This window comes from Pundamilia nyererei, unplaced genomic scaffold, assembly GCF_000239375.1.
Source record: "Pundamilia nyererei isolate P.nyererei 1_Seehausen unplaced genomic scaffold, PunNye1.0 scaffold00262, whole genome shotgun sequence".
In the NCBI taxonomy this organism is placed as follows: domain Eukaryota; kingdom Metazoa; phylum Chordata; class Actinopteri; order Cichliformes; family Cichlidae; genus Pundamilia; species Pundamilia nyererei.
This window is the reverse complement of record NW_005187663.1, coordinates 42,285-52,128: the sequence shown is the minus strand read 5'-3', so window position 1 is coordinate 52,128 and position 9,844 is coordinate 42,285. Positions and strand designations below refer to the sequence as shown.

General features: G+C 41.7%; 1 protein-coding gene across 1 annotated transcript in view; it reads right to left on the bottom strand.

Moving 5' to 3' along the window:
- LOC102199904 (GTPase IMAP family member 7-like) overlaps positions 1 to 4,075 on the bottom strand; it is a 20,618-nt gene extending 16,543 nt beyond the window's left edge. Inside the window, exons 1-2 of the mRNA XM_013915168.1 lie at positions 4,053 to 4,075; positions 1,597 to 2,299 (exon numbers count right to left, since the gene is read on the bottom strand). Of these exons, the coding sequence (XP_013770622.1) occupies positions 1,597 to 2,299; positions 4,053 to 4,075 (726 nt within the window). The remainder of the gene's footprint in view (positions 1 to 1,596; positions 2,300 to 4,052) is intronic.
- Positions 4,076 to 9,844: the final 5,769 nt, after the last annotated feature.

Genomic DNA, 9,844 nt, shown 5'->3' with positions numbered 1-9,844 from the left:
CTAAGTACTCTTTAAAATACCAGAATAGGGAGGATGGTGTAGGTTTAAGTTTATTAGATTGATCAGTATTGCTGAACTATGAAATATTTTGTTTTGCATACAGGTATAACAGAATAGCTTTAGTGTAGTTGTTGTTTTAAACTTGAGTTATGAACTTATACAAAATGCAGCAAGATATAAAAAAACAGTTTTGTTGATTAAAAAACACTATATCGGTATCGGCAGATATCCAAATTTATGATATCGGTATCGGTATCGGACATAAAAAAGTGGTATCATGCCATCTCTAGTTCAGACTGAAAATCTTTTCTTCCTAAGATGATGTTTCCTGTTGCACTCTTCCCTCCTCCTGTTTTTCCCACCAAAATAATAAAACCCTAATGACACAATGTAAGCAACTTAATTTAAAAGGTTTTGTTTTCACCCTACAAGAACATGCTGACTTACAATTTCTTTAAAACATTTGTGTGTGTATAGAATAGAATAGAATAGAATAGAATAGAATAGAATAGAATAAAATAGCCTTTATTGTCATTGTACAGAGTACAATGAAATTGGAGTGCCACTCCCTTGGTGCAAGATAAATAATAAATATAAATGTAAAATATAAAAAGTACAATAAAATAATCGCAAGTACTCAAACAATAGTAAGTACAATATATAAAGGATAACGTGTGTGTTTACAACCCTTCAAAGGTCTGTGTGAGGTTCAAGCCTTGATTTTACTGTTGAAGTCCTTAGAGAGACTGCCAGACAAACATGTCTATACACCTATATACCAGGTTGAGCAGACAGTCACTCTAGGGCAGGGGTCTGAAACTCAAATGAGCTGGGGGCCACTGCTAGCACTGTCATCTCATTGGAGGGCCACTCAAGTGTTCGAGAAGTACAAAAAAACAAAACAAAAAATACACTGACAAATATTTATGAAAATATAGTGGGTTTTTTAAATTTTAAATATTGTATAACACAAAACTGCAAAAGTGAGTGCAAATCTTTTTTCCTTACTAGACCCCTGCTCTAAGGCAATCACCGATAGCCAAAACACAACAACCATATATCAGTATATCCATGTCCAAAAGATGAACACTGAACATTTTTGAATTGGGTTCAGGTCATTTAAATGGTGACACATATTTCAAAATAAATGAGTTTCTTCCATTTCAAACACCAGCATCAAAAGAATTAATTAGAATTAATCAAGAACTTTGAGTTGAATGTGCAAGTCCATTGTTGATCAACAGCAAGGCAAAATCCCCAGAATATTAGAGAGAATAGTATAGAGCAGCGGTCCCCAACCTTTTTTGCACCACGGACCGATTTGTGCCCGACAATATTTTCACGGACCGGCCTTTAGGGAGTTGCGGATAAATACAAACAAAATAAAACTAGTACCGGTCTCGAAAAAAGAAGATTTATTCATAACACACGTGAAAAGACCCAGGAAAACCGAGTTAATGAAAAAAACGATAACAAAATTACGCTAAAAACCGATAAAAACCCTGAAAACCATACATTTCACACCCAAGTCTCAACTCTCGCGGCCCGGTACCAAGAGCCTCTGGCTCTGGCTTCATAATGATATCTCATCTGCACCTTGCACTTCTCTCTGGTGGCCCTTCCTCCATATTTGGCTCTCAGTTTATCAAGCTCTCTCTGCTTCTGTGCTTCCATCTCCTTCAGGAGTCGCTCTTTCTCCTTTTCTATGGCTGCCTCTGCTTTCATGAACATTGCATTGGTATAGTAACCTCCACCATTAACCACAGTCATCTTGTCAATTTTGTCCAGGAGCTGAGAGATTTGTTTGGGATCTTTGATTTCATTGTTGAAGACATGGTATCTGTTACCACACTTTCGAATGATGGCTATGAGATCAGGACTTTCTGAAATAAAGTTTTCAATGGTTTGCTTCTTTAACTGGTCTCCATGTGTAAATAACACCATTGTGTATTTTGCTCCATCTTCACCAAAGGTGGTCTGGATCATCTGAACAGTATCTTTCTCTTCCTGAGTGAACCTGCCCAGCTGAAGAACCACAAGGAAGGCATGAGGACCAGGGGCAGACAGAGAGATGCACATCTTGATCCTATTCAATACTTCTTCTTGAGTGAAATTCGTGTCAAAAAGGCCTGGAGTATCATTGACAGCTACCTTTCGACCGTCAACATTCCCCTTTGCTTTATGGCATTCAGATGTCAGAGAGGATGGTGACAGTTCTGATTCAAAGGCCTCTCTCCCCAGGATTGTGTTTCCTGCTGCACTCTTCCCCACTCCCGTCTTCCCCACATGAACAATCCTCCTTTCATCTGAATCCATGGCACCTTTGTACCCTGTTGGACAGAAACACACTGTTCATCATACAGTGCTTTGTTGTTCAGGGTGGCATGCACATGCAAAATGCAAAAAACGTCTTTTATATGCTGCTTAGAGATGGTGGTAACTCTTAAAGCTGAACCAGTGAGAACCTAATAAGAATCAATAAGAGAACTGATAAGGAAATTCTGACATCCAACAGGTGAAACAGCTCAGAGATTCTCAGTTTCAGTTAATATTGGATTTGAATGCTTATCTCTTGTCTTTGATAATGCCAAAATAAACAAAAAGATTCTAAAGAAATGTTTTGGGGGATTTAAACAGATTTCATGGGAAAAAGGCTTCTCTAGTATTCAATCAGAGTGCTCAAGCCCTGTGTGAAAAGTGATTGCTCCCCTTTCCAGAAATGGCGAAAACATGGAACCATGGTGAAGCTTCCCAGGGGTGTCCAGCTGACCAAGAGTGCAGTGATCACTCATCCAAGAAGTCACAAAAGACCCCAGAACATTTGCCTCAGTTGAAGTCAGTGTTCATGACTCCACCAAAAGAATGTGTCTGGAAGAAAACATCTTGATGATCCCAAAGACCTTTTGGAAAATACTCTGTAAATGAGGGTGTATTGTGATAAACAGCTGAAACACCCAATGAGTTGGGGGTGCACAACTGATGATGTTTCGTATTCGTGACAAATGGTGGTTTACATTAGTCTTCAACTAACTGAAGAATTACATTACTGAAAACACCTAAGGTCAGTTAAAAAAAACTTGCTTCACTGATCCTGTGACAAAGTGGCTGGACTGAATGCCATTTGTCACTTGCATATATTGTTATTTTGTGTTCTGTTATCTTATAGTCAATCATAATGCTTTAATTAGTGATATGCAATACCACTGATTTCCTTTCCGATCCGACACCAAGTAAAATTCAGGGTGGTATCGATGATACTGATCCGATACTGATACTTTGTACAAAAACGTATTTTATTTATTGCATCTTTTATTGTATCTCAAATTATAGAGTCATAATGATTACAGGACATTCGATTAATTGTTCTTATCACTTAATAATGCAGAATTCATCATATAGAAATAAAAAAACTGAAGTTGCGCGCTATTTGAACACGTTGCCTGCCTGCGGCACTAAAGGACTCCGTGAAAGACGTCTGTCTCGCCCTAGCAGCACCTGTCCTGTCCCTCTCCTCTCCTCCTCTTCAATTTGCCTCAACATATGCTCATCATATTCTGTGATATGATTTACTCTGAGGTGTTTGACAAGGTTAGTGGAGCTGCCACAACACCTTACTTTTTTGCCACATGTATCGCAAACCACGCCTCGGCTGTTTGTGGATGTAAAATACGTCCGCACATGACTCCATTTATGCGCAGCCATTGTTGTGAGTGTGCATGCCAAGGGGCTGCAACACATTTATACATCTGTATTTCGCACATGACTATGAAAGGCGGAAGAGGAAGTAGTTCCTTCCTATGTAGACAATCCGAATGATATAGTTTCTTTCCATTGTGTTCCCATTAATGGAACTGGCCTGAGGATCAGCTCTGAAAAGTCGAAGCTCATGCACGTCAGCTCCATGGACCCACGACGGGGGATCTACATCGGGACACAGCTGCTAGAAGAAGTGGAGAACCTACCTCGGTAGCGCGATTTCCCATGACGGCAACGCGGAGGTGGATGTCAAGTGCCACACTGGAAAAGCAGCTGCGGTATTTCGGAGGATGAACAAGATCTGGTTCTCCCCGACCATCTCCCTCAAGATCAAACTCCGCATGCTTAATTCGATCGTGATCCCAACTGCCATTTATGCCAGCGAGACTTGGAAGGTATCGGCCTGCATCAACACCAAGCTCGACGTCTTCCAGCAGCGATGTCTTCGCCGGATTCTGAAGATCAGCACATCTCTAGCTTTAATGTAGACACTGCACATGTAACCTTGGCTCTACATACTATCCCGGGTCTGTTTGTGGTAGCATTGTCTATATATTGAGGCGATCGTGGCTCAAGAGTTGGCAGTTCGTCTTGTAATCGGAAGGTCGCCAGTTCGAGCTCCTGCTCCGACAGTCTCAGTCATTGTGTCCTTGGGCAAGACACTTCACCTGTTGCCTACTGGTGGTGGTCAGAGGGCCCGGTGGTGCCAGTGTCCGGCAGCCTCGCCTCTGTCAGTGCGCCCCAGGGCAGCTGTGGCTACAATGTAGCTGCCATCACCAGTGTGTGAATGTGTGTGTGAATGGGTGGATGACTGAATGTAGTGTAAAGCACTTTGGGGTCCTTAGGGACTAAATAAAGCGCTATACAAATACAGGCCATTTACCATTTATTCATTACATCTCTGCAAATGTTCTTAAAGCGAAATGTCACTTCATCATTAGTTGATTTGAATCTTTCATTTGTTTATGTAGTTTGGTTATACTTACCATTGTGTGTTCCTTGGTGCAGGTCCTATATGTGAAACAGGTATATGGGAATGGCCGCCCCAGTACTTCCTGATTTTATAGGATATGATGTCACTGATCATATCAATTGGGTGTAACCAAATGAAGGGCTGTTTCTTTTGTGTAAAATTGTTTATTTCATTTAAAATAACCTCACGAGTCAGATTAAGTGAAGAGATTGACTTTTCACACTGTTTAGTTGGGTAAATGAGTTTGTTAAGTGGAAAAATGATTTTATTCCTGTTTCTTTGTCTAGACTGTGTTATTTAGCCTACCCTATATTCTAGATGGTAGAGGTTAATGAAGTTCAGATGTGAATGGAATTCTGTATAAAGCAGGTGAGATTTTGACTGTCAGGTTCTTATGTTTTGTGAAACATTTGTTGAAAGGCAATGCTAGAAAATAAAGAAGACTTAAAAGTAGGGGTGGGTATTGATAAGATTTTCACGATTCCGATTCCATTTTCGATTCTGTTTAACGATTCAATTCTTTATCGATTCTCTTATTGATTCTTTTAAAAAAAAAGGAGAACACTAAGGCCGATTAGCTTAGAACTTTGTTTTATATCTTCCCTTTGAACAAGATAGAAATTTAGGAGTAGCATGGCCTTATAAACCCAACAGTGAGATATTAAGAGATCTAGCCTATGGCTCTTCAATGGGGTTTCACAGGGTCCCCGGGGAAAAAAATTGTAAATGTAAAATAATAAAATAAATATTCTTCTGTAGCAATAACAAAGTATAACATAAATTATACTGTAACAATTACACAAGAATATCCAGTAATGTCCCTGCCTACAATTAAACACATTCCCTTACCGAAAATTTGAGGGCATCTGCTGTGGCAAATGGGTGCAAGCCTTTTACCACAAACTGAGTCACTGCTCGGTGACATTCGTCTATCCTGGCCTGAAAGTAGACGCTACCGGTAGACTGCAGTGACAACTGCCAGCGAGCGCCAGCCAGACTCTGTCTGTCTCTCTCATCATGGTCACCTAAATGCAGCACACAGTAATGGCAGGTTTTGTAATAAGGCAGATCACACTAACATAATATGCACTGTTAGTTGATTATTTACCTGCTGCATTAACGGGAGAGGACGTACAAACGTTACCGCTGCTGCTGGGTTGAGATTCATGAATCTGGAGTGGAATTAAAATCACGACATTCATTTAAGGTCATCGCGTGTTTTGTGAGCAAATGCTTTTGCATATTTGTAGTGTTCCATCCATCCATCCATTTTCATCTGCTTTGTCCAGGGCCGGGTCGCGGGGGCAGCAGCCTAAGCAAAGAGGCCCAGACCTCCCTCTCCCCAGCCACCTCCTCCAGCTTATCCGGGGGAATACCAAGGCGTTCCCAGGCCAGCCGAGAGATATAATCTCTCCAGCATGTCCTGGGTCTGCCCCGGGGCCTCCTCCCGGTGGGACATGCCTGGAACACCTCACCCAGGAGGCATCCTTGTCAGATGCCCGAACCACCTCAGCTGGCTCCTTTCGATGTGGAGCAGCAGCTGCTCTACTCTGAGCCCCTCCCGGATGGCCGAACTTCTCACCCTATCTCTAAGGGAGAGGCCAGCCACCCTTCGGAGGAAGCTCATTTCTGCCGCTTGTATCCGCGATCTCGTTCTTTCGGTCACTACCCACAGCTCGTGGCCATAGGTGAGGGTAGGGACGTAGATCGACCGGTAAATTGAGAGCTTCGCTTTTACACTCAGCTCCCTCTTCACCACGACGGACCGGTGCAGCGTCCGCATTACTGCAGCTGCAGCCCCAATCCGTCTGTCGATCTCCGGCTCCCTTCTCCCATCACTCGCGAACAAGACCCCGAGATACTTGAACTCCTCCACTTGGGGCAGGATCTCATCCCCGACCCGGAGTGGGCACTCCACCCTTTTCCGGCTGAGAACCATGGCCTCAGATTTGGAGGTGCTGATCCTCATTCCTGCTGCTTCACACTCGGCTGCGAACCGCTCCAGTGCGAGCTGGAGGCCCTGAAGCCAACAGAACCACATCATCTGCAAAAATCAGAGATGAGATTCTGAGGCCACTAAAGCGAAAGCCCTCCGCCACTTGGCTGCACCTAGAAATCCTGTCCATAAAAATTATGAACAGAACCGGAGACAAAGGGCAGCCCTGGCGGAACGCTGGACCAGCTCTTTATCCTCTCCAGGATACTTGAGGGTGCATGGGAGTTTGCCCAACCAGTCTACATGTGTTTTGTGGACTTGGAGAAGGCATTCGACCGTGTCCCTCGGGGTGTCCTGTGGGAGGTGTTGCGGGAATATGGGGTGTCTGGCCCATTGCTACGGGCCATTCGATCCCTATACAACCGTTGCAAGAGCTTGGTTCGCATTGCCGGCAATAAGTCGGACTCGTTCCCGGTGGGTGATGGGCTCCGCCAGGGCTGCCCTTTGTCTCCGGTTCTGTATTTGTAGTGTTTCCTCCCTTAAATGAAATATCTACTATGCAAGTATTGCAAGTTGCCCTGTTGTTCTCGTAAAGTATGACCAAACTTTTTAGCGTTTGCCATGTTTCCTGCCAGGTACTGTAAATGACGCTCTGCAACGTAGTGACATCATTCGGGGTGACTGGAATCGATAAGGAAATTGTTTGCAAAAATGGCAAACAATTCCAAGGAATTGAAACAGTGGGAACCGGTTCTCAACAAGAACCGGTTTTCAATACCCATCCCTACTTAAAAGAAACTTGAACAGTCTGCAGATGCTATTTTGCTATCACTTTCCATGCTGCTTATGTTATGCTACCCCCCCCCCCCCCCCCCCCAACCCATTCAAGACTTGTGCTAATTATTTTAGGGATTTTAAAATCTGGTCCTATCAAGCAACCCATTTAGTCGCTTCATGTTTTTCCCATAGTATAGGTTTATCTTTCTTTGTAAAATCAGACAGCTGCTACTACACTAGTACTTTAATTAGCATCATTAGCAGGAGGCTTAGTTTAAAAAGAAAAGACATGTTTTTCACGGACCATAATAACTACTGTTAGAAATTCTGAACCTAAAAATAAATAATGCTTATGCTAATTGGAAAGCAATAAGTATAACCCTGGCAGAGGGTCTGAGGGGGTGTTCAGACCTTTTTGTAATTTTATACAAACCCTTTTGGAAACAATTCGGATTCAAAGAATTCTAATGAAGCATGTTTCTGTTCTTGTATGACAGCTTGTTCCAATATTAATCTGTAAAGATATTCACAAGTGGATTTCTTTCAGTTCAGTGGGTTTCTTAGATTTAGATTACAATCAAGTATTGATCAAATAAGAAAAAATCCCCAGCATGAGAAAATGAAGCTGACAAGTTTGAATAAAGTATTCCTTGTGTGGGCCTGGTCCTGCCCTGACATAGATCAGCAGGACACAGCAGCAAGCTCAGCCAGAAGCTACACACAGCTAAGTTGATTCCTGAAAGGAAAAGAAAATGAGCTGTCCCCAGACTCTTCTTTGTCAGTGGTATTAAGGAGGTCCTCAAAGTATTCCTTCCACCGCCTGTCTATATCCCCAGTTATAATCAGTATTACCCCAACTGCCACTATCCACTGTGTAAATAATGCACTATATTCCCCTTCTGAATTGTCTGATGGTTTGCTAGAATCGCTTTGAGTCAGACCTGAGTTTCATGGCCTCGCCGAACTACTTTTGCTTCAGCAAGTTCCTGAGCAAGTTCCTAGTTTTCCAGTGTTAATTCCTAGTTTCCATGTTCAGGGTGTTGGTTTGCTTTTCATGTGTTTATTTAATGGAGTGTTTTTCCCAGCAATAAAGCTACCATTTTAAGTTACATTTCCATGTTCGATTCCTGTATGTAGGTCCTTTCTCCTGCCTGCCACACAGCGAAACATGACAACAGTGACCACTGGGTAATTTGTGTTATAAACATGGATAAACATTACTAATTTGTAACGTGGGTTGTATTAAGTGGTTGAGAGGAGGCCGCAGAAACACTCAGCAGGACACTCATGACCACACTGGTACTGGAAATTCCACAGTGTTCGTCTTTTAATAAACACACTCTTCACCAACCGCTGCTGTCTTACATGGAGCAAGCAATGTTCATACAACCTGTAACATTACTTTGAGTTTGGGAGCTGAAAAAACGAGGTCCATCTCAGTCCATGTGTCCATGTGTAAGCACGTTTCTCCCACACTCTACAGAGGGCAGTAGCACATACTTGTGACATCACTAAACATTAACTTGGGTTGTCTTAAAGAGACATCACACAGTTGAGATTGTTATAACTTCCTAATCAGTGTATATGTGTATATAAATTTAATAACCCATCTCAAAATAGACAGAGCCGGGTCCGTGACACAAATCGTGTTATTTTTATTTTTTAACAATGAATATGTCATTTGATGGTTTTTCCTCATTTCAGTCTTGTTTTTCAATTAGACTTGCTTTAATTTGTTTCACAATAAATATATTTAATAACCCATTACTTTACAAGTTCTCTCATTTAGAAGACTTCACTAAAAGGGATATTGTTTATGGACTCATTATGCACAATAGCAAAGATGACTTTCTGGTGAATGCTATAATCACTCTTTGTACATTTTAAATACACAGATCTAAACATACAAAGCTGGCTTTTGTAAAATTTTTATTTCATACTTTAAAGCCCTTATTTTATGAAAACAAAAGATGCAGTGAAACCTTTGAACACAACTGAAGAATGTGATTTAGTTAGTAAGCCCAAATTTACCCCTTTATTTTCTCTTCCTTTTTTTAAAAAACTGAAAGCTAATTTCTTGTAATCACCTGCTCCAAAGGAATCTTGCAGGAGCCATGTTGTTATATATTAATTCTTGTTTTTGCGTCAATAAAAAAAAACTAAACAAAAAAACCTCTTCTAATGCAGCAGACAAATGCCTCACCGTTTTTTTTTAAGGGTACACACGACCCATCCTTAAAATCCGGGGAAAAACGGTGAGGCATTTGTGTACCCTTAAAAAAAATCATTGCGAACACTGTTTGAAGATTTTTTTTTTTTAATTGCGGACGTTCGTAGAACGAAATAAACGTTTAAAAGTAAGTACCGGTGTGACGGGTTTCAACATCACGTGGCCGCTCAGC